The sequence below is a fragment of the Plectropomus leopardus genome, chromosome 20 (assembly GCF_008729295.1).
Source record: "Plectropomus leopardus isolate mb chromosome 20, YSFRI_Pleo_2.0, whole genome shotgun sequence".
Lineage (NCBI taxonomy): Eukaryota > Metazoa > Chordata > Actinopteri > Perciformes > Serranidae > Plectropomus > Plectropomus leopardus.
In genome coordinates, this window is record NC_056482.1 from 3,902,845 (window position 1) to 3,928,712 (window position 25,868).

The 25,868-nt window shown below is 38.7% G+C and overlaps 1 protein-coding gene across 1 annotated transcript in view; it reads right to left on the reverse strand.

Moving 5' to 3' along the window:
- ap3b1a (adaptor related protein complex 3 subunit beta 1a) overlaps positions 1 to 25,868 on the reverse strand; it is a 78,427-nt gene that overhangs the window by 46,977 nt on the left and 5,582 nt on the right. Inside the window, exons 4-17 of the mRNA XM_042509046.1 lie at positions 24,505 to 24,600; positions 24,200 to 24,360; positions 21,553 to 21,619; positions 12,919 to 13,101; positions 11,460 to 11,615; positions 9,875 to 9,972; positions 9,668 to 9,722; positions 9,515 to 9,586; positions 8,348 to 8,410; positions 8,092 to 8,224; positions 7,870 to 7,979; positions 7,568 to 7,744; positions 4,398 to 4,584; positions 1,348 to 1,478 (exon numbers count right to left, since the gene is read on the reverse strand). Of these exons, the coding sequence (XP_042364980.1) occupies positions 1,348 to 1,478; positions 4,398 to 4,584; positions 7,568 to 7,744; positions 7,870 to 7,979; positions 8,092 to 8,224; positions 8,348 to 8,410; positions 9,515 to 9,586; positions 9,668 to 9,722; positions 9,875 to 9,972; positions 11,460 to 11,615; positions 12,919 to 13,101; positions 21,553 to 21,619; positions 24,200 to 24,360; positions 24,505 to 24,600 (1,689 nt within the window). The remainder of the gene's footprint in view (positions 1 to 1,347; positions 1,479 to 4,397; positions 4,585 to 7,567; positions 7,745 to 7,869; positions 7,980 to 8,091; positions 8,225 to 8,347; positions 8,411 to 9,514; positions 9,587 to 9,667; positions 9,723 to 9,874; positions 9,973 to 11,459; positions 11,616 to 12,918; positions 13,102 to 21,552; positions 21,620 to 24,199; positions 24,361 to 24,504; positions 24,601 to 25,868) is intronic.

The window sequence follows — 25,868 nt, forward strand, 5'->3', positions numbered from 1 at the left end:
TTGCTGTCAACAAATTTCATCTAAATATCTTATCCAATAACGTGTCAATAACGGTCTCAACAGTTCCAGACTTCCCTGTCTGTAGCTCTTAGCTCAAAGCCCACTGGTGCTTTCAGAAGTAAATCTTGACAAATAGGTCGCAAAAATTTTGTTTCATTTTTAAGAAATTCTAAGGAATTTCCTACAACAGCTGGAGACTTTTAGCAAAGTTATTAAGAAGCAGTTGGAGCTGAAGGGCACAATCGAATCATTAATACCAGGCTTTGGACACCTTTTATCTTTAATTCCTTTTTATGTCATTTTATAAAGCAAAGGTGCCTTTTTGTTGAAAGGCACTACACACATAAAGTTGCTTAGCATTTCATCTCTAGTGCATCTGATGAGTTTTTTTTAACTTTGGTGCAGTTGAGCTGTTTAGAGCATTTTCTTTAGGTCATGCTGCCTTTTTCTGCAGCATTTATAAACCAAGGTCAGCAGTCTAACAGCTGTGTTTCTCTACATATAGAGAAGAGTCAGGCTAGACAATGTAAATGCATTGGATGAAAGACAAATAATCAAAAGCCAATGGAAATACGGGTCATAATTGTTACACTCAAAATCCATTTCAGCCGGGCACTTTATTTGATCAGTGGTGCTGAACAAGTGCTTGTAAGTGATGTTGCGGCCTCTAGTAATGCGCTGAACACAATTATCAATGAGACTTTTGAAGTGTGATGCAATACCTATTATTTAATTTTTAGCTTACGGCACTTTGCTCTTTGAATCATCATCAAAATATGAAAATCTATTTTTTAGTTCTCTGTAATTTAAACAAGGTTGAAAAGAACTAGCATCCTAAGCAGGAAAACCGATGTCTGCACGTAAACATAATTTGTAATGAACTGATAACTTGATGCCCAACTAAGTCAAGCAATTATTTTATCTGACTGATTAGATGTTTGGTTGATAACATGTCCGCAAATTGTAAGAAAACCTAAAAAATTTTCAATAGTGAAGGTTTGCCTATTGCTGAAAAAATGACTTTAATGGATTATCAAAATTGCTTTTGGCGATCAACTAAACAACTGAGCTGCAGCTCTACAATCCCTAAAAGTGAATAATGATGTATTTTATACCACTACAGGTAAAAGTAAATACTTCAAGTACTTCAAAGTTAACTTTTTCTACGATCACGCACTAATTTAATGTCAAAACAAATAGGGAGCCACAGTGTCGCCTTGTTCATGTTTGCAGAACAACATATTTTCATCCTGCAGGGACATGCTAAGTGACAGTTTGATAGTTAGCGTTAGGCCCTCATGAAGTGAAACTACTGTCTGATGTGTGACAGGTGGGTGGATTCCTTACGGGCTCGATGACCTCCACGTTCCTCACAGACTGGTCAGGAGCAACAGCTGGCCAGTCTGACAGCTCCTGGTAACCAGTAGCTTTAGTGTTGAGGCTGTGGGAGAGAGTTCCCAGCTGGAAACGGTCTCGATCTGAAATAGATAGAAAAGAAACATCAAACAAACAAAATGATGATGATGGAGAAATTAGCACAGAGGATGATTCAAAATCATCCCAGTCTTCCCTTAATGTGAGAGCCAGCAGCTAAATATCACTGTTTAACAGTGATGGAGTATTTGGATCCTTTACTTCTGCTAAAGTAGCAGGGGCATTTTTAAAAGTTTTTAAAACAGCACTTCACTGTTTGTAGGTTCTAGTAGCTAACAGAGCAAGATTTAGGAGGAGATGACTGTTTGGGTATTAGAAAAAAAAGGAGGGTGAGGCAGGATTTCCCGCACATTCATTCATTTGTGGTGGCCCACCACAATCAAAATATCTGCTGCGAATAATACATTTTCTATTTTTTGAAGCATTTATGAGGAGAGCTGTCGAAATATATATACTGTTCAGTTGTTTATTGCACCACACTCTCGCAGCGTAGATTGTACTCTGGGCACAGACAGAGCAGCAGAATGGAAGGTGCAGTGAAACTTAACCATTCATTTTGCTGAATCTAACTGGAGCCAATCCCAGCTGTCATCGGGCGGAAGGCGGGGTACACCCTGGACAGCTCGCCAGACTATCGCAGGCCGACACATATAGACAGACAACCATACACACTCACAGTCACACCTAAGGGCAATTTAGAGTCACCAATCAACCTGAGCTGCATGTCTTTGGACTGTGGGAGGAAGCCGGAGACCCCGGAGAGAACCCACGCAGACACGGGGAGAACATGCAAACTCCACACAGAAGGGCCCCTGCCCGGACCGAACCCCGTTCCAACTGGGATTTGAACCAGGCTAACCACAAAGCCACCTTGACCCTCTTGCTGTGAGGCAAGATGACTGAAACTTCTGTTTTTAGTTACATAATAATATAGTAATATAATAATAAATATAGTAATATAGAAAGGTTGGTAATTTTTGTGGAAAAAGCACAGACACTTGCATGCTCAGTGGGCTCAGCTGACAGCAGTAAAATAAGGGGCTCTGTAGTGGGTTAACTGTTTGGGAAAATGGAGCCAAAAAAAAAAAAAAAGACCACTGGTATAGTGGTCTTTTGGAGAAGTAACAGGCACACTTATATCAAGGGTAAAAAGAATAAGAAGGACAGGAAAAAGGAAAACACAGACGCGTTTCAGCATGGGGGGGCTTCATCAGGGCGTTATGATACAGCACAGGTGTGCCGGGATATAAACAGAGGTGGATTTCCGTGTTGTGTGGACATGCGATATCTAACGTCACCTGATGCGGTAATATTGTAGTGGTGGTAATGCAGAAAATGATAAATTAACTCAAGAAAAACAAGAATAAGAAAGAAAAAAGATGCAGTGGCGAAAAAAAAATGTTTATAAAAGGGTTTAAAATCGATTTCTTCATAAAGACCTGGGAAAGTCATGGCATTGAAATCCTCTCTACAGAAGTTTTTAACATGGTCATCCCCTCTTGTGGTTGGTTTGATGGGTTCTGTTCCTTCTGCTTTTCAGAGAGTTTCATTACTGGAACGGGACTGGTAGAAATGTCTGGATATGGGGAAATCCATATTGGGGGTTTTATGGCGTGTTTGTGATGCGATCCTTTAGACTGCGTTTCATACGTCCCACATAGAAACATCCGCAGGAGCAGGTATTATGCATTTTTCTTCCTCCTGCTCCCATCTGTTCATGGAATGTGTTGAAAAAAAAAAAAAAGTGTATCATGGGTTTTTGTTGTTTTGGAAATTGCATAATGAAATAAGAAAATAAACCAAATGTGCGAATGAGGTTCATTTTTTTTTTTGTTTTGTTGCCCTGTTTATGATGACTTGAGAAATGTACTTGTAATGTAAAATGTCTTCAATTTATGCAGACTTCTTTTGGTTGGATGATTTTGAAAAACTTACTGTGCTTTAGGAAGGGAACTTTTTTTGTTGCACATTTTCTTGTTCAAACTTGGGAAAGAAGGCAGAATATTTTAAGACTGAGACTGAGATAAGACTGAGCTGTAAAATCACTTTTAATCCCTGTAATGAAATGAAATGTGATGAATTATTTGATTGCTGCAATGGCAGTTCTGGTGTCTTATAAACCCATGAGGGTTGGGCATATTGTGTGCATCACACGAAAAATGAAGAAATCAGCCAAATAATCAATTATATGAATAAATGAATGAGAGTGGAAGTATACAGTTGCATGGAGCAGAAATACTCGAGTAAAGTACAAGTACCTTGAAAAGTGTACTTTAGTAAATGTACTTAGTAAAATTCCATCACTGGTGTATACATAAGAGGTGTTTTTCTATCAGCACCAGGCTTTTAGCATCAGCTCTCTCACACTCTCTCCTCTCTCTCCCAGTGGTCAACACAGGAAGATAATCAGTGTCTGTGCCTTGGGGGTGCGCTCCAAAAACTGTGCTTTGCAAACCAAAAAGAGAAGGAAAAAAAAAAAAAAAACGACTTGAGTTGTGAATATTAAGAATGACAGGGGTGGTTAACACTTTCCATAAACATCCAGTAGGGTGCAAACTGCCTCTGAATTTTAATGTTGCAGGAGGCATTTTCTGTCCCTTTTGTCAAGGAGAGGAGAGAGAGAGAGAAGAGACAGCTAAATGAGAGAGATTTTTTTCCCCCTCCGAGTGTCTGAAAAAGGTTAGCATTAGCTCAATAATTTACCCATCTCATTAGTCCAAGGTAAAGGGGTCTGACCTAACTGCCCTTCAGAGAGACAGACACACCAGAATAATAAAACCACTGCCTGAATCAACTTTGCATACTACTGGAAATAGAGCCGCTCGATGTGAAATAGAGGTTCAGTTAATATCCACTCAGTGATAGGTTTTAGATGAATTACCAAACAGGAGAGGAATCTTAAATATTCTACCTATTTAAAGGATTAAATGTGTTTTAAAAGAAGTTAAAAATGCATGAAGTACCTTTGAAGGCAGACTCGAGCACTGGGGCCGGTTTGGGGGCCAGCAGGATGCGTCGGGCGTATTTGTTGAGGGCGCCACTCTTCTCGCTGGGCACTATCAGCTGTCTTATGAAGCGCGTTCGGTCTCTGATGTCGTAGTTCTGGTCGTATTTGCCGAGGTTCAGGATGTACTGGGTCAGCAGCTTCGTCTGGGAAAAGTAAGGTAACACGTAAGACAGCAGAGAAGGACAAAAATAAACATTTGAGTGAAGATTGGCAGACAATTAAACAGGTATAACAGAGCTGTGGTGAATCCCATTAAAAGGTCATGAGTCAGCACACCAAGTTTACACCAGGCCAAGGCCCCTAAAATTTGTCATTTTAATACTACTGTTTTTGTTGTTGTTTTTTTTCAGATTTTAAAAACAAGAAATGCCGTGCTTTATGTTAACCGCATGATGGAATGAATTTAGACACTGGTGATAAACTATCTGCAAGGGAGATATTTTTTTTATTTTTAAATGATTTTTTGTGTTATTTTAATTTATTAAAAATTGTATTATTATATTAAATTCTTTTTTAATTAATATATTTTATTTTTTATTTATTTTGTGTAAATGAAGTTTATGGTTTATGTTTCTTAAGAATCTAATAAAGTAAAAACAACAACTTACAATAATTAAAACAAAAATTTAAAAAATGGATATATCATTTTAACTGCACATCTTATGAGGTGTTATACTTTAGGTACATACAGGAGATTTGTATTGATCTGATTATTGGATCTAAATATTGGTTAGAAGAAGACTTAGCGTATTTCCCAGAATGCTGACCCATTTCATCCTATTCCCCCAAATAGCTAAAGCTGAAATATAACTATAAACTTCATGTAGAACTAGTTAGTAAGGATATCTATCACCCCCCTTTGTTTGCTCCTTATTCCCATATTTTGGTTCTTATTACACCCTGGAGAAGTAAAAAAGGCAGAGCACTTGCACTGACACATATTATTTAGGCAGGCATAAAAACTAAAATTACTGCTGCCAAGAAGGCAACATTATAACCCAAATAATTTCCTACACCGTCTTTGTCTCCCCATCTCTCCTTCTCTATTCTCGCCGACACTTTATGGGGAGCAAGAGGTGTAATGATGTGCTCGTTTGAGGAGGCAGCGTCTGGGCTCATAAACTCGGCTCAGAGGCCAAAATCGCCCCCATCTCCCTGAATGGGCCTGGAGACACCGAGCTGCGCTCTGAGATGCTCCATTACGTTAAAGCTGTCTCGTTCACAGCTCTATATTTAAACTGAGCATTTAGCTCGCAGTTGCAGAAGCGTTCAATTACTGCGAGACAACGCTGCGTCCTGTTAAATAAAAACACTTAAAGGCACAATTTATGGGCCCACATTTGGATAACAGGAATCTGATTTATCTCTTTCTTTAAGAGGACCTTTTATGTGTTATTTTCTTTCATGTTTAGAATTTTACAACAATGGAAGTTCATATTTCATGTGGCCAAAGTGTCAGATTATGAGGTAAATTTATGTAAAAGTAATCTGCGTGAGCTAATACTAACACAAAGACTGTTCTGATACTCTGCCAACAACTGCTTTTTTCTTTCTACTTTGAAAACAAGCTGACATCAGCTTATGGGGGATTTATTAATATGATCATCTACTCCAGGCACACTACTCCAAGTGTTCACATTATGTAGCCTACACTGCTACATGTAGCTACATGCTAACGTCGAGGAAACACGTCATCTTGGTTGTCACTGTCGTTAGTTTCCACCTGACTTCGGATAATATTTCAGAGATGATTTTTGGGGGGCGTCTGGTGGCTGAGTGAATAGAGCGGACGCCCTATATACAGAGGTTGCATCTTCGCCACAGCAGCCGTGGGTTCGATTCCAGCCTCAGCCATTTGCTGTGTGTGGCTCCCCTCTCTCTCCCCTTTCACTCTCAAACTATCCTGTCAGTTACAGTCAAAAAAGGCCCAAAAAATAATCTTAAAAAATGATGATGTTTGGGGCATTTTGCTTTTATTTAACAGGACAGTTATAAATGAAAGGGGGAGACAGAGGGGATGACATGTAGCCAAGGGCCGAGGTTGGAACTGAACCAACAGCCCCTGCAGCACGGACATAGCCTTTGTATGGGGCGCCTGCTCTACCAGGTGAGCGACCCCCATGGGATACAGGTCCGGCTCAGGCAAATATTCCCAGTAGATGTTCCGGTCTAGTTCAGCTTACTTGACGTGGTCTTTCATGCTTTTCTTTCCGGTTAATATCCGCTTCCTCACTATGTTGCCTTTCTGTTTGTATTCAAGGTGACACAAAAAAGGGCAAAGTGCCTGCGTGCTTTCGCAACATTAATGCGGTGGTGTGTTTTCCATACAATAACTGCCTCAGGCTCAGATCAGTTCAAACATTAAAAAAAGTAAAACTCTCTTCGGCTTGGGTCGGGTCAGAATGGAAATCTGCCGACCAAGCTGCACTTTATGATGGATCTGGGTTGGGAAGATTTAGGTTAAGTAGCTTTCAGGTGTTCACAGACAGTATGAGAGAATTTTTGACAGTTAAGAATGTAAAGATGTTCAGGGTTTCCCACCAACTTGTTTATCTGTAGTGTCCCGCTACGATTAACACCACCACAAATAGCTTTTTTTAATTTTGGAGATGGACTGTTTATTAGGAGTGCTGTTAAAATATGCATACCGTTCAGTTATTCATTGCATCACAATCTCGGAGAGCAGCGTGTACTCTGGGTACAGACGGAGAAGCAGTTCATCAGGCATAACGAAAGTGAAACTTAACCATTTATTCTGATAGATATAGAAGTTTGCATTCACTCGCAGCTGCTGTTCCTCTTATCCACTGATCTGATTTGATTATTTCTGAATGGATCGACAGATTAATTACTGGTATCCACCCCACAAGCGAGAGGGGGAAAAAAGAGCTCAAGGAGAGCTACGTCTGCGCTGCATTGACTGAGCAAATTCAGAGAGGGGACACATAATGATACAATTAAACATACATGTATTTAAATAAACAAAAAAGATGCTCTGGTAGAAGTCCAGAATTTTAGTATGAACCTAAAATCAGCATAATAACAATAGGTTCCCTTTTAACCCCTTTAAAAAAATAAGCCCCAACACAATAAAAGTCTCCTAGCACTTGATGATCAATGTCGTACCTGCTTGGAGTTGGTCAGGTAGAGTTTGGCTGCTAGGTTGACAGTCTGCAGCTTGACTATGTCCTCCTCTGCTGTGAAAGTCTTTGCCATCTTACGGAGGACGTCAGGTGCAATTTTGGGCACCCTCTCGCAGTACTCCCCCATCAGCCACAGGATGCTGGCTCGGGCCATGGGGACCTGCAGGTTTGGGTGACAAACCAAAGAGAAAAAGCAGCAGTTAAAATATATTTGTTCCTGTCCGAACTTTTATGTTGAACATAAACAAATGAATCAACAGTACGAAAAGCACAACGGTGTCGTACAGTGATGTTGTCAAAGAGCTTGGCCATGTGTTTGATGATCTCGCTGTGCTGGGTAGGCTGAGTCTGCAGCAACTTCTTGATCACCACCACACTCTCGGCCACTACAGTCTCTGCAAGGACAAAAATCAGAGAGGTTCTCATAAAAGAAACAAAAGCAGGCAGTCACAGCACCTTAATGTACCAAGGAAGGTAAAAACTCAGATATCTGTAATCTGTGAATACCGTCTCTGTTGGAAAGCAGCAGCACCAGGCCGTTGAGACAAGTGTCTGTCACCTCAGTGATGTTGGTGGCACACCTGCCGATGGCCTGGATGGTGGCCGCTGCAAACGCCTTGTCCTGGCTCTTGACGTAAGTCTGAAAAACAGACAAGACGAGGACAGTGAAGAGGAGAAACTGTTTAAAACTCACAAAGAAAGTGTAATACCCCAAAATCATTGATGCCAATTGCTGCTAATAATCGAGAAACAAAAAAAACACCTGAAATTCCCTCAGAATAGTGGAGATGTTTGCTTCATTGGCCAGGTTGGTCAGGATCTCCAACTATAAAAATTCAGAGAGATGAGAGACTGTGAGGCAGTGGCAGAGCAAAGTGGGAAAGAGTGCAAATAAAGTCAATACAAACACTTCAAGATTATCGATAAGGTGCAAATGTACACCCAGTTAGTGCTGGTACTTCAACCACACACATAACTAGTAAAAGAGGGTGCTGCACAATGCACAACAGCAGTAGCATAACGGGGGATTACACTGGGCAGGTTTCCATTAACCCTAAACTTGCGCAAATTTAAAGTGTGAATATAAAATTTCCCTAATGGAAATATGAATTTTGAAAAAACTCGCATTTATCACAATAAAGTTTTTACGGTTGCATGAGGTAGTATTTCAGGCGACTTCAAAGAAGCCATATTTCACAAAACTACAATGAAAACACTTTTTTTGCTTTTCTAGGTCACATGATGCTATGGCTATGTGCTTGTCAGTAGGAACTGGCTCCCTCATGAAGCAGCAGGAGCTACAAGAGCTGTTATTGCATCACATAACTCTTCAAAAGTTAAGTGGATGATCCGAAGTTTTGAATCCACAATTCCTCTGTGAAATCATGGACTATCACCTCCCAGAAATCCCTTATATGTGGCTGCTCCCATGTATAAGGGGCTTGCCTTTCCATTATCACTCGCGTAACAAGCCTACTTGGCCTTGGATTGGAAATAATAACAGCAAGTGCAGTAGTTGCAAAAGAAATAAAGCTGCTAATGTTTTGAACATCCATCACCATGCCTCTTGGAATGTTGTCACGAGAGGAAAAGTTGCATAACATCACTCAGTGGAAATGTTTTATTGACATTTCATCACTTAAGTTTTGCACCAATCTACAATGGAAATCTGCCTACTGTGCATTGGGTGCTCAGTTTCAAGCAGTTTTCTACTTTAAATGTGACCTGAAATGATCATAAAAGTTGATTTTTTTTTTTCATTTTTTGCAACGTCACCATTGTTAAAATCAGTGCATTTTATTCTAGCAACGATCTTTTCTACAAAAACTAAAATTTCTCCTGCCAAAATTTTTCATGTTTATAAAAAGATAACGAGCAACCACAGAGTGAAATTCTTTCGAACACAAACTCAAAATAAACTGGTCGTTACCTTCAGTGTTTTGATGTGTGTGGCGTCTGTGGATCTCACATAGAAACTCTTCATGAAGGGCTCAAACATGCCCTGTTTGGAGACAATTCATGCTGTTAGATCAGTTAATGAATGAAGACACTGTATTGTACTGCTTTCCACAGGCACAGTTACCTTCCTCTGAATGGACATCGTAGCTATATTCTGAAGCACGATGTACTGCACCTCTCTGTGCCACAAAGGAAAAACAAAATTATATAGTCAGACTGCAAAAACATGGATGCAGAGATACATGAACTTGTGTGTCAAAAGAAGGCGGTAAGTCATTCATCACAGCTGACTCAGGAGAAGGCAGCATATATTATAGAGTTTTTGCATTACCTGTGGCTTCTTAGTAGTCGAACCAGTGACTTGGTGACAATGTTGACTTCATGCTTAGGGGCCAAATGCCAATAGAGCTGAGCGACAGACATCACCACCTAAAACACACCAGACACAGTCAGAGATTATTTAAATACCCGTTCGTTTTAATCCCACTTGAAACATTTTGCAGACTGGCTTCGAGGCAAAGGTGGAGGATGTATTCAGATCCTTCATAAATTAAAAAAAACTGATAACAAAGTTTGAAAATACTCCACTACAAGTAAAAGCATAACAAAAAAGTATGTATCAGCAAAATCAGCTTACAGTATGAAAAGCGAGAGTATTAATTGTGAAGTAATTTGTTCCCTGTTAGTGTTTTTTCTTTTTTTCTTTTTGGATTAACCCATATACCTTAAATCAACATCAGTTATCTTGTGTTTGGGTCAGACACTTTTCACAAGCATTTACACCTCTGAAACCTGAGGAAATTGCTCTGATTTCTTTTGAAGACATGGAAAAAAGGCAATGGGCGAATTGGCAAGAAATGTCCTGCCAATTGCAAAAATAAATAAATAAATGAATAAAAATAAAAAATATCTTGCCCAAGGACACTTTGACATGCAGACAGGAGGAGCTGGGGTTTGAACTCGCTCTACCTCCTGTGCCACAGATGCTCAGCATAAATCTACTTGGTTAAATTTCATGGTAATAGTTTTGCTTTATACTTTTGTTTTAATTTTTACCAACTTTGCAGAATGTGCTACGAGCTTTTTACTCTCCAGCGCTGTTACATTTCCTTCAATTTATGTTTTTTAACACCCAGGAAAGCACTTTGTAACCTCTTAGTGCTTTATTGTTATCATTATTACACCACCATCAGTATATTGCCCAGACCTTCCCAAGCTGAAATAAAATCCCTCCACATGCATCTCTTCGGGCTCTACAAAGGCACTCATGACACGACTCTGTAAAGGCAATTTTTCAGCTGAGCTTTAAATAGCAGGCGGACGTGTGTCCATCGTTGCAGGCAGAATGAAAGGGCTCAGGCGTCTATGAAGATGGAGGATGTCACCATGTTGTCGCGTGTAAAAGACACAGCATGTCACATTTTAATCAACACTTTCATTTGGGAGCATTTTTCCTCCCACTGGTACACAGCGACAGAGACCTTGAGACTCCTGGGTGATGGAGATCTGCACTCACTATGTTTTTTATCTTTCTATTTTAATCTTGGGAGTTGCACTATGGCAGGTGTGTGTGTGTGTGTGTGTGTGTGTGTGTGTGTGTGTGTGTGTGTGTGGGTGTGCGCGCGCGTGTGTGTGGGTGCGTGCGTGCGTGCATGCTTGTGTGTGTAAGAAAAGGTATCTTAAAATGCATTACTGCTAGGAAGTGAATTTAAAAGTGCATGTGCTCCATAAAGCAGCACTGTTGTAGCTTTTATCTCTAAGACAACGGTGAGATACGAGCAGAGGCCGCACTCAGAAACCTTGATCAGTGTTTATATCTCTCGACAGGTTGAAAAGCAGCACACACACTTACACCCCCAACTCCTAATGGCTTGAATATAGCTGTATAAGTCTGTTTAAGTGTCTGGCTAACTCACAGCAGTGTTCCGGCTCTGCAGCAGAGGTTTGGTGTTCCTCAGCAGCAGTCGGTGATCTGGATCCATGATATAAGGCTTGGCCTCCGTCTGGTCTCTTTTCTCCTCGGAGTCAGAGTCATAGAAAGCCTTCTCATTGTTCTCATCAAACGTGGCACCCTGAAAAACAAAAAGCACAATGAACACACTAAACATTTTGCAGTGGATTTTTGTAAACTAAAGTTTCCCAAACTCCTATTTTATTGCCCTCCCTGTGGATTGAGCAAATGAAGCGGCACACTAGCTTGTTAAATACTTTATATTTGAATTTTTGATTTTTCAATTATAGTTATATTTTTCAATGCATCAAGAATAAATTACTATCTTAATTTCAGTCATAAAGTAGAGCCTTTTAAACAATTTTCAGAGCCACATTTACTTTTTTTTTTTTTTTTAATTCAAATCCAATTCAGTTTTGTGCAATGTATAATCATATCGTAGTCAAATCAGGACTGCTCTAACATTAACATTAAAGACACAGAATCACAGTAATATGTTTTTAAATCCTCAAGAAGCAAACAAAAAATAAATAAATAAATAAATAATAAATAAGTAAATAAGTAAATTAAAATAATAATAGTAATAATCATCAAGAACAATTTAAAAATAAATAAATAAAATAATAATAATAATAATAATAATAATAATAATAATAATAATAATAGTTATAATAATAAAAAATGTCTGATTTTTACAAAATGTATAACAGTCATTTAAAAATACAAAGACTGTAAATCAGGATTGGTTAATTTGACAGTATATACCATAAAACAGCAGAAATGTGTCGACAGGTAGAGATTTTGCATGGTAGCTATGCAGGGCAGGCTATGTAGCAAATAAGGGATGGATTTTTGCATTAACTTATGATTCTTGTGTGATCTTTCATATCTAGCAACCCTGAAAGGTGACATACTTTGAGCAGACATGGAGGATGTGATCGTCCATATCCGAATGCAGCCAGGAATCGATCTTTTTCCCCACCTACTCGTGTTAGTTGGACCTAGTCATTATTGGTTTTGGTCTTTTGGTGCGATTTGTTTGATTATAAAGTGTCACCAGACCTTTAAGATCAGATAGTTGGACTCATAAAACAGGATTTATGCAGAGAGATCATGTCCCTTTGGTGTTTTACTGTGGAAGGTTTTTACATTTGATGTGCTGACATGATGGTAGCATGACCAGGAATTGCTACCATTTTTGGACTGCCTGCCTACTACTCAAAATACTTACAAAGATTAAAATCATATATATATATATATATATATATATATATATATATATATATATATATATATATATATATATATATATATATATATTATATATATATATATATATATATATATATATAATATTATATAATATATTGGGGAATTGCCACTTCATGGATCTGGATCTGCTTTGGTTAAAATAAGTGCCTCACCTCTTTCCAGGGACTGATGAACTGCGTCCTGGCGTAGCGCGTCAGCATGGAGATAATGACCACCTGGCCCCACTCCTCCACATCCACCAACAGGTTGCACAGCTTTCTGTAGTTTTTATGGATCAGGTCAATGCGATCTGGACACACCTCCTCAAAAGCCATCACCACACTGCCGGCTACCAGCTACAGAAAAGAACAAAGCAAATAAAAGAACAGAGAGAAACAAATGAGGAAAACGCTGCTGTTTATTTATTTCTCTCCAGTATTAACATTCAAGTTAATGAAAGGATACAGCACAGTTTTGTTCAGACTAATTGAACAAATGTATCTCTTAAAGGGCCTTAACATTAAGACTCTTGAGAAATAAAAGACTGGCATAACCCTGGTCAAAATAAAGTACTATTACTGTACTTAGAAACACACACTTTACCACTTTGATTACAATACACACAGTTCAGTAGTTAGAGGATAATTAGAAGGAAAATGTCTGAGCTTTAATTCAATTATTTTACACAACCAAGTGAGAGAAATCCATCAATGAGAGCATTTTCTCATTTTTTCAAGTAAATTATATTTTTTTCTTCTCAGGTACAAAACTCATTTTATGTTCATTTCATGGGGAAAGGGGGACAGGGAGGAATCAGCAGCTGAGAGAGCCGATAATCAACTGTGTTTTATTGGTAGGAGGAAAAAACCCATTTGGCTGTTGCCTGCCCCCCCACCACCACCCAACTGCCTGCTGGCCCGCTGACTGACTGTGAGAGTGAGTGAGTGACACGGAGGTGTATTAATATGCAAACAGCATTATCATGGGCAGGCGAGGGTGAAGAAGAAGAAGAGAAAGGGAGCAGAATCTGGTCTTCCCAATTAAAGCCTTCTGGCCCCCGGTGGCCCTGTGGGAACCCAGTGCATTTACCCATCAGCATTGTCATGAGCCTGCATTGATTGTGACTGCATGTGTGTGTATATGTATGTGTGTGAAAAGTGTGTGTGCATGGCTGCCGTCTGTAGATTCTCTGAGAAATCTGCTTCTTCTATCCGAGCGATGATTAGCTTTTCTGACAGTCACACGCTAACGCTGATGAATGGATCACTGGAGGATCAAACTAAACTACATTTTATGGTATCACACTGATGTATGAAGTTAGATTTAGTGAGTGACCCACAGATGTTCCAGTCACATTTGAGCATTGACACCTGCAGATAGATCCAGCAAGGGTAATTACATGACGAAACTAGCTTAATGCCAACATGTAAATGCATGTTATCATACATAATAGTGTCATTGCCGAGGCTGCAGTTTGCTTTGCTGGAAAACTGTGAGGGGTTTTTAACATTATGTCCAATCCATTTATACTAATAAATGAAAGAAAGGGCAGGCTAAATAACAGAAAAACCTCTCTGTGTGATGTTTAAAATCAACAGCAGCAACTACATCATCCAAACGCCCCTCCTAAAGAAAAGAGGAAAAAAAATTCCAGAACCTTCATGAGGGAGGAATATTGTATTAAAGTGCAATAGTTTTAGCTTGGAGTACCGCATGAACAGGCAACGGGGTGTTTGTCTGACCGTTGAGACATCTTTTATTAAAGGTCCAGTGTGTAGATTTAGTGCCATCTAGTGGTGAGGCAACAAACCCAAGCTTCTGCTGTGTGCCAAGCGCCAATTTGCTGAGTGATGCCTTACTTTGCTTTGCTCTGCTTCTGATTGGCTTACCCTGACATTTACCCTAACCCTAACCAATCCCACTCCTCTTGCCTACATCTAACCAATCCAACCAACAAAGGCAGCGAGTACTAACCAATTATAAGAAAACGGGGATGGGTCATTCCTTTGCTATTCTAGGATTGGCAAATTTGCATGCTGAATGTATGTATTTCATGTAGGAGAAATATGGTGGTTGACACAAAAATTAAATGGCCTTATCTAGAGCCAGTGTTCCGAAACAACATGGCAGACCCCATAGACAGTGACCTTCTCTGTATGTAGGTACAAACAGCTCATTCTATGGTAACAAAAAAAAATCTCATTTTCAGGTGATTGTACGCTGTAGAAAATACATTTTTAAATATTACATTTAACTTCTGCAACTATATCCCCCTAAATTCTACACACTCAACCTTTAAGAGTTTAGTATTATTAAGAACTTATATTTGTAGTTATTATCTGAATGTGGGCTGGGCAATTTATCAATTTTATAATTATATTTGACAAGAGATTAGATATGTCCTAAAACTGTTTATATTGTGGTAAGTGTTGTCTTTTCCTGGTTGTAAAATCTGCATCACAGTGATGTTTTTTTCTCAACTTACCAGACTGTTCTAGCTGTTCTATTATTACTATTATTACATTGTGTAAATATTTTGTGGAAGTACCAATATTCAGTCCTATAACGCCATTGTAATATCAACATTTACGTCTTTGGTTAAAAAAAACAAACAAAAAAAAACATGATATTCAATTTTTTTCATTCAGTAACTGCTATCCGCCTACCAGTAAATAAGATGACATTCACAGATGACAGTGGTCAGTGTTTTTCTGTTGTGTCTGAGCAATTTTGCACAGGATAAAAAGCAGGACTCAAGAGTAATGGTCCTGCCATCCCAGGGACATTAGAAAATATATCTGGGACGAAAAGAAATCTTTCCCAGGATGCTTTAGAAACAAAATGACGCAGTCAACTCACTATCGATGCATCAGGGGACGCATCATTTTGTTTCCCTGATAATGTGACATTGTGAACCATGAATCCATGTTGGAAGAGAGCAAGTTAACATCAGCTGTTAGCTGTTAGCTAGTGGCAAGAGCCAGTGGTTTCAGAGGTTTCATTGAGGTACACTACGATGGGTTCATGCTCTATTCAGTAAAACTGAGTATTGGGCGATGGTCAGTTATGACGTTACCATGATGTGTTTAAATGTATTCTAGTACAGTTTTGTTTTTGGCAAAAAAAGTAAAACAAACTTGAATAAATATAGTTGTTTTAAGGACTGCTGATTTTCTGAGCAATACAAAATAGATACCAAATAGGGGATTGTGATATATCACAAAGGCTTTCGAAGCAATTATTTTAAAATGTTCCTAATGTGAAAGGTTATATCAAAGACTGTTTCATAAATTAATGTGGTTACATTTGTATTCATTCAAAGATGGTTAATTAAGGACTGTTCAGTTTTTCTTTATAATGAAGATTTTTGATTAGTTATTTTAAGTTATTTTAAACACTGGTATTGGCCTAAAATTCCACAATCGGTGCATTTCTAAATAGAATATAATCGATTTTTTTCTGGGATTAATAAAAAAGTAGTTGTAATGAAAGCTGTTCACAATATATACATACAATATCATGGCTTGTACCTATCAATATTTGAGCAGCTTCGCATCTTGAAGCACAGCACACAGTGAATATCTCTGCCAACATTTTCTACTGTAGACAAACGTACTCAAAGCAGTCAATTAGAATATATTTATATCCAGCATGTTGTGGTGTGTATTTTTACTCCCCTGGCGTTCTCCCAGGGCCTCTGCTGTCTCTGAGGCTATTACAGGCAGCTCTGTTCCTCAGCATGTGGATGCTGCTCCAAGGCTTTGTGCATTCTCCACCAACTTCCCCCATTAGACACAGCTCCAAGGTAAACTACATGCACCATCAACAAAACTGACACCCCAATCTATGGAGTTCATACACCTCCTCCCCCTCCTCGACCATATTATCTACCCTGCGTGACAAGCCGGTAATGGAAAAATCACACTAAGCAAATGGTTCTTCTAATAACAATAAATTTCCTATAAAATTATGAAGGGCCCAAACCGTTTCCTTGCATCTATTTTGCTATGAATTCTAATTAGGGTGCCAGGGAGGCAGAGAGTGCTGGGTCATCACGCCATAGACAACGTGCGCCTTTTTGATTGATGGCCCGATGTGGGGTCGGCCTATCCTCCCTTCGCTCGCTCCTCTCCTGCTCTCTTCCTCCTCCCTCCTTTTTCTCTTAAATTAATGGGCATCTCACCTAGCACCTGATCATAGCGCCCACCCCCCCCACCCGCCTTTCTCTTCTCATTTCAATTTTGCAGAAGGTGCAGAGGGGTGGGGTGGTAGGAGGGATCGATCATTTATCTTGTAATGGCTGGATAATAGATCCATCACGGTAAAACAGCTGCACAAACTCCTATGTTGTCTCTGTCATCGGCCCTTCCCATTTTCTCTTTAAACCATGCTGCCTATAAGCAGGCCCCCCGTGTGTCACAGCCATTTAGCCAAACAGGCACATCTGTAAAGGTAAATGTCAGGAGGCCTGGACAATGCCACAGACTGGAACAATAACCAAATGTTTCCTCCTCCTGTAGGCAGCATACTGACATCAGCTAAACACCAGTTACCTCAATTAATTAACTTATTTGCTGTTAAATTGATTCATTAATGTCCGATATGGTAAAACTGTGTTACAAACCTCAAGATGTCAAAGGCAAAGTGAGGTGACGGCAGAGTGTTTGAACAGCGTTTCTTTTCCATTTTAACACAGCAGAACAAACACAAGTGCAATTAATAGCATTAAAATGTTCGGGATTATTTAAGTGGGGCTGTATGAGATACTACTCTGTGTAGTGCACTTACTCAGTGCAATACACACAGTAGTTGGTGGTCAGTGCACTCCCAGTTTGCAGAAAAAGAGGGGGCGTGCACCCCACAGCTCAGCATCACCCTGCTGTATAGAGGGGTTGATATCAAAACATGTTTTAGCCACTTTAAAAAATAACCACAACCCTAACCCTACCTTAAAAATACAATATCAGTCTAAGTGTACGCTAACGCTAAGTTTTGTGTCAGTCAGATCGCGTAACAGCCGCTACCAGCACTTTCTGACCCAAACAGCTGAGGGGGGGCTGATGAGAAATGTAGTGCCAAAGGAAAAAGGCTGTGTGACAGACAGGTAAAGCAATTAAAATACTGTATAGAATCCACTTAAACTGACATTAATGGGTTTTTTGTGGAGTGTGTGCTCTGTCTGTTTCTGCAAGCTGGGAGCATGCACCCACTGCCTGCTACTGTATGTTTTACACAAACTATTCATAAGTATTTTATACAGCCCCACTTCTAATAATCACTTTAGGGACACCTGATGGAACTAACCCAAACCATGATCTTTCCTTAAACCTAACCAAGTGCTTTTCAGTGCCTAAACCTAGCCAGACCTTAACCACAGCGACTGTCATATCATATAACAGTGAGACATGCTGTTATAAAGTGGCTCTTGAGAGTTTTGCAAATCCAGGGCAACCATTTAGCCACAAACACAACAGGAAGAGGATAGTGCTTTTGTTTTCCCTGGGTAGCTATCCCCAGTTACCAAAGAGTAATGGTGTATGGTGGAACAACCGAAATATCTGTGAACAAACAAGGTAACTTTAGGGTTAACGCTGGGTTTTTAGTATTACAAAACGGGTTCACTTTTTACCAGGAGAAATCCCCATGGGAACTTATGCTGAAGAGCTAACATGCTCCACAGCAACTTCAAGGTATCAGAACCACCTGTCAAACTCTCCGACCTCTGACCAATCACATCACTGGAAAAAAATTTGTCCTGACATGGGCGAAAGTCTAGAGTGATGGGTAAAAACAGTTAACATTTTTTTCATGAGACTAGTAGAATAATTTTGCCCCAGGCTTTGTGTGTCCACTCTGGCTTTAAAACAAAGACTCTCACACAGGGAGAGATCATTTAGGACACTAAAAATATGATGATTTTTAGTTGTTTTTTCTGTAATTGTGAAAATTTTAATATATTCCCACAGTGATATCTAACAGTGTAGCTGATTTTACTCTGATTCATCACTGCAGCTCAGAATAACATGAGTCACCTGTGTGACGATCACTGAAAATAACATTATTATCTTTTAATAGATAAATAATCAACACAATTAACTGGCTCCTGTTATTTTAAATAGGGGTATATAGGGGATAATTTATTGTAATTTATAGGGGTAATTTATAGGGGGTAATTTTAAATTTGGGTCAGATAAACAACATCAGTCATTAACAATGCTACTTTTCCACACATTGGCAGAAACAGTCTGGCAGTACTTTAAGTGTTTTTACACGTCATTTGGAGTAGTTTCTTCATCATCCATCTTAAGCAAAAATATACTCACCTTCATGTATTTTAAGTCTTGGCCTTCTATTAAAAAATTAAAAAAGTTTCTACATCTTCTTTTTCTGCTGTAAGACTACAGGATGTCATTTACATTTTAACACCAACCGATAGGATTTTTTGCTGTCACATAAATAGAACGTCACCAGAGGTTAACAGTATCAGGCTACCATATCAGAGGCTATCATATCATAATTTAAGACGTACCTCATTCATGGTTCTGATGACGCCACTCCTGATTAACAACCTCGCCTCTTTCACGTAAACGCGATCGAGACTGGATAGGGAAAATCCAGAGTTGACTGACGAAAATTTATAACCAGCTTTGTAGTACCCAAACCCCAGAAGTGCGCCAGGCTCTGATGCAAATTTTAAATAGTGGCCAAACGTGGATCATGTGATGCCCACGGGCCCAGAAAGACTTTTCTCATTGACTTCACATAGACGTCTGTACATCAGTGGAGAATTTTTTGTGAGTGACAAAACCTCAGCAAAACGACTAATTTCACTGTCTAGATTTAAGCCATCCAGATCTATAACATTTGGAAACTCTAAAAGAACCGCAAGATTAGATTTTCTTGGATCGCCATTCAAGCTAGCGAAGCACTAAACCAGAAATCAGTCGCTCTGCCGGCTGAAGCCCGGGCACACTCAGCTGCCATAAGTCTCAAATGTGCATGCCTCATGGGCCATTGGATCAGGGTATCTTATACCTGGAAAAGAGCTTTTTGTTTTTGCTTCATGCACAAATGAGCAGCTCTCATAGGAATGAACGCAGCCCCGCCTCCATAGCTGTATCCAGACTTTCTTTGATACATCCATACTGCTTATTCAGACAGCCAGTGTTAGAGTTACTTAAGCCAGGAAACTAAAAGACACCATGGGTATGTTGAACAAGTTTCATAGTTCAGGACACAGGGGCCAGACTGGACACCACAAAAACTGCTAACAGAGGGCCAAAAAACCCCCAGAACACATGAATATAGCAAGGCCAAATGCCAAGCTGTCAAAGCTCATTCTGAAGCTAGATTGGATCTGTAGTAGGGGTCAACAAATTACTGGCCTGGCCGATTATTGGGACAGATATTTAGCATTTTGATGATTATCTGTATCGGTATTTTAATTTTATGATAAAATTACTTAATTAAAAAGTGACAGCATGGGAGGAAATTTCACTTTGTAAAACCTCAAGGAGCTATTTTTATTTATTCATTTTTTATTTAAATTTTCACTTTACTGGAAACTTGCTGCATATGATGTTGAATGTTTTGATTAAACATTTGCTAAAGGCATTTAAACAAAGTTTATTATGTTCAAGAATCTAAATTTGGACAGAAATATTTTCATTTTTATTGTTAACACATATCGGTTCCAATTATCAGTTATCTGTCTTATCAACAACTATTAATCGGTACTGGTATCGGCCCAGAAAAAACTATATCAGTCGATCCCTCGTCTGCAGCTGATGATTCCTGCATAATACATCTTTAAAACTTATTTAGCTTAGCTATTAACTATTATTTAATCAAAATGTGTAGCATAAACATCCCCGCAGTCCTCACCTCGCCTCTAAGACAGCTCATCTCGGGGAAACACTGCATCGTATTACTGCCAGCTCAAAGAAATAGAAACAAAATGGCAAGAAACCTCACCATCGTGGTGGGACTTCTAAATGCTACACGATATCGTCCTAGCGTCATAAAAATGCACCGCTTGATAGCTATTAAGCGTCCACTATGTTTGGGTTTTTTTCGCCATTCATCACAGACTGATAGTGCTGTGGTGTCTGTGTGATGATAGTGCCCTCTCTCTCCGTCCCCAGCCTCGCTATGTGGCTCTCCAGCGGGGGAGAAGTCATCTGTCTTCGTTAGCGTCTGGGGCTAAATATGCTATGCATCTGGTACTGGGCTTTCCATCCCCCCCTTGGCCTGAGCTGCTTTGTTTTGTTTGTATAATGATAGGTATACGCTATGAATACATAATTACAACAAACTGTGCATGACTTGCACGTACAAACACAAACACGCTCGGCATCCTGCGGCCGACGTCTACATATTTGAAATTGGCATTTAAACACCCTTAGTATTCACTGTGACCTCCTCAAATTAATGTGCTGCCTGCTGACTCCTAATGGGCTGCCTGCGTTGTGTCTGTGACTGGCCTAAACACAGAATTTGAGAATCTGACTGATTTGCGGTCCATTGTGGGTTAGGAAAAAAAAAAAAAGAGAAGTTGGCCTTTGAGAAAATTAAGCTGACACTAGCATCAGTGCGAAAATTCCTTCCAAATGGACACTTAACAAGGAGCATCTGAAGATGTGTGGGTTTAAGTGGGTGTTAACAAACCATGGCATTGGCGAATGAGCTGTGGGATGGAGAGCTGGGAGGAGGAGGATGGCTTTGACTGGGGCGCCCTCCAGTGGTCTGCGCTCTCCAGCATGGGGGAATCGCACTGTGCAAGCACTCGCTGCTCACCCTGTACTTACTGTGCTTTTGTCTTTCAGGAGTTTCTCTATCACTTCGATCAGCTGCTCCTTCTGGTCTGGATCCAGGCTGGAGACAACGGAGAGCGAGAGAGACAAATTGTCAACTAAGGAATGGCAATTATTCACATAACATGAAAACTTGATGGACTTACAAATTAAATTATGTCCCCTCTCTGTGCACAGAATACGGACTGCTCAAGTGTGTCACATCAACTGTCTGCGAGCAGGTTTCTGATCTAGACTGTGACTGACCGATGATACTTGTCATTGTGCTGCGTCATCACTGACCAATATTGTGTTGCACAACTGTTCATTTCCGCATCTGTGAAATACATGTTAGGGATGTCCCAATAAAGGGATTTTTTTGCCCCTGATCTCAATTTGAGTATTAGCCATTTGAAACCAGAGCTAATTGGCATGATTGCTTTCAAAAACATGAGAAGAATGCAATGAGCAAAAAAAAAGAAATTACCGAAAAATTAGCAAGAAATTAGTAAAACATACAAGAAAATTACCTGAAAATTTTTATTAAAAAAGAGCAACAGAATAAATTGCCTAAAAAATTGCAAGAAACTATAAACGTATACAATAAAATCACCTGAAAATTATAAATAATATTAATAATAATTAAAAGTGCCTAAAAATTATAAGAACTGTAACATAATTTTAAAACGTAATAATATAATTCTAAACACAGTTTTTCCCTTGCTTTTTTCTTTTTACCTAGACATTTTCCCCTGTCTTTTAAAAATAATTTTCTAAATCTATACATTTCTTGAAATTTGTGGAGCATTTCTTAACAAGTTGCTCATCAGTATTTTTTCCTCATGTTTTTGAGAGAAATCTCACCAATATGCTGAGGTTACAAAGGTTTAAATACTTGCGAAAGGCATCTAAAATCAGCAAGAGAAAAGTGACGTCTCTCCAGGTTCAAAGGGTTAACATTGAGTATCTGTCAGATAATCCTAGCCCAGTACTATTTTCCAAGATAATACAGCTGCACAGTGCAGACATTAAGTACATTAAAGTAATTAAAATCAATCCAGTGTATATGCTGTCAGTGAACAGCTCTGCGTTGGATTGAGACATTCCTTGTACACAACATGGATAGAGCTGCAGCAAGACCAATGGCAGGAAATTCATCTAATCAATTATCATAATAGATGCAATTGTTTTAGTCCTTTTAAAAGCCAAATGTCCAAATAATTACTGGTTAAAGCTTCTCAAATATGATGATTTGCCGCTTTTCTTTCTCATATCTGATTATACACTGAATGTGTTGCAGGAGTTTGATTCAGATTCCCATTCAGATAACTTTGTCAGCTTGGACTGTTGGTTGAAAGAAACAATATTTAAATCATCATCTTCGGTTTTGGGAATTTGTTGTGGGAACCTTTCACTATTTTCTGACATTTTATAGGCAAAATGCATGTTTACATGGACAAAATATTCTGTTTTTTGCCCTTATTTTAAAAAAAAAAAAAAAAAAGAAACTATTTCAACTAAGCTGTTTACATGGCTGATGAAAATAAATATTCCACAAAATTCCCGACAGCATGCAGCCGTACATGTTAAATGTGCCCAAACATAACTTTTAACACGTCAATATAAAGAAAGGCAGAACGGCTGGAGTCGCTTGTCATTTTGCTTCTTTGTGCTAAAATAAGATTTTTTTTTTAATGTTTTCCACTGGTGGCCAACATGTCGATGCGTACAAACATAGCCTCCCTCTTTCATTCCTTCAATCAGCCTCTTTAAATGTCATGGTTGCACACTTGCATGTATCCAAAAACCTGTTGATGTCAATGTAATGTTTAAAAGTTTGTGTGTTTCTCCTTTTGAACAGAAATGTGAGCTTTTCTTTTGGTAGTACATCGGTACCCCAGCTGTGCAAAGCGTTAGTTATTTGGTGGAGGCCATGTGTTGCAAACTGCAGAAAAAAAATCCCAAGTCAGTCACATATGAAATGCACTATATACATGTCAAAGAATGCTACTAAAACCCAAATAATATCTGCATATCAAATGTTTTAATCGGAAAATGCTATTTATGCTATTTATTTTATGGAAAAAAGGCTTCTTTTGGAATATCTAAACAGAATATGCTGTTTACATGACCTGTATAAATTTAAGAATATAGTTATATTTGGAATAATAGTGGAATATTAGAGTGTATGTAAATTGAGACGGCAATTAATTAAAACAATCAGCAAATTAATCAGTAATGAAAATAATGCTTAGTTGCAGCCCTGCTATGAACACTGCTCTTTTTGTTCCATTGTGGGGATTTTTAAGGACACAACAATAAACTGGCACAGAATAAATAAAAAGCACTGTGCAATAAATAGATGAAATTCCAGACACAGCCTTAGTCTTACAAAGAGCTGTCATCTAATGCCAGCCATTAAAATAAATATGCAACTGGTCCATTCAAGTTCAGTTTTACCAGTTTGTTCATATTTCAATCTTTGATCCATGCCAGTCTCAGAAAGACTCGGCTGATAAGAGCAAGATAACTGCAGGGCTAAGCCCCTTATATCAACATTACCATATGTTAACTGAATTAACAGCTCAGAATGAGGTGGAAATGTGAGCCAGTCTAACGAGTTCAGCTTTAATATGTGAACATGAGATGCACAGGAGTGTACCTGTAGAGCTTCTGGATAGCGTGGGCCGCCGTCTTCCTGACATACGGAGACAGGTCAGCTGCTGCCTCCTTGATGGCCAGCATCATGATGGGGACGATTATGGGGACCCGGATACTGGACAAAACCCTCAGAGCGCTGGCCCGGATCAACTGGTTTGGGTCCTGACACAGAGATAGACAGAGAGATAATTAAAAAGAACTCATTTAACATCTCAGTTATGAGGACAAAAGTCATGAAAAGACAGCTTTTTACTATGCTATTAATAATGAAGAGCCAAAGATGGAAACAAGGAATTGTGATTTTACCTTTAGGGCCCGCTGGAAGGTGCTGATGGACAGCAAAGCCAGGTCCTGCTGCTCCTCTGCATACCTCACCAGGTACACATACACAAGCTTCTTCAGCTGAAAACAACAATTACATCAAAAGGCATTAGGTTTAAGGGGAAATTAAAGCAGTACTTGAGAAGGAAACCAGCTGTGTTGTTTAAGTTCAGCAGGTTTATGTGAGAGGGTGCTGCGTGTTGTTAATAAAGGATTAAAGACTGCAGCTATAAAAGGAATAAAATGAACAATAACGAATGAAACGGCAGGAAGAGTCTTCTCTTAGCTCAGTTTTTCTGCAGGAAATTTGAGTTTATTATTTCAAGAAATGTGGGGAAAAAAGTTGGTATGGAAAGTTTTCCTGTGTTGGTATCATGAGCTGCAGACTCCATCCAGTGTTGTTTCAGGCAGAGAGCAAGTTTATGTATTTTTGTTCCCGTTCAGAAATTGCCATTGAGTTATTTGCCCCGCCGTCTTGTGTTTTTGGCTTCCACACCTCTTCTTTTCTTGCTGGAAAGCCTGAGATAATATTTGTCCTGCTTTCTGACGGGTTTAACTGGAGGCCAAAGGTTGCTCGTCTGCTAATTCACATCAGAGAACTAACAGAGATTATTTCTACAAAGGAGGATTTTAAAAAAGAAAATAAGAAAGAGTAAAAAAAAGTAAATAATATAAGAGATAGAATATTAGAATGAAGTTAATTTTTTAGAGAAAGCCATAATATTACGAGAATTAAGTCATAATTTCAAGAAAAAAAGTCATGTTACGAGAAAAAAGTTATAATTTTGAGAAGTCAAACATTACGTGAGGACTCAAATGCCAGAAAGAAGTCATAACATTAGTAGAAAAGCCATAATATTACAAAATTTACAAAAAAGTAATAATATTATAAGAATTAGGTCATAATTTAAAAATAAAAACTTATAATATTAAAAGAAAGTCATTATTTCAGGAAAAAAGTCAGAATATTACAAGAATAAAGTTAGAATATTACATAATTAAACTTGTAAATTAACAAGTTTAATCATGTAATATTACAACTTCTCAAATTATGACTTGTTTGGTAAAATCACAACTTTTTTTTTAAATAGTACAAGTTTAATCTCATTGTACTATGGCTTTATTCTCATAATATGGTGACTTTTTTCTTGAAAATTATAGCTTTGTTCTCTTATTAAAACGTTTTTTTTCCAAAATTGCAACTTTATTCTTGCAGTATTATAACTTTTTTCAAAATTTTTTTCTTACAAAAATGATCACTTGTCTCTCTTAATATCTCAGGGAAATCTAAGGTATTTTTTCCAGCATGGCCCTGATCTTCCTTGATAGATTTATGCTTACATAAGGCT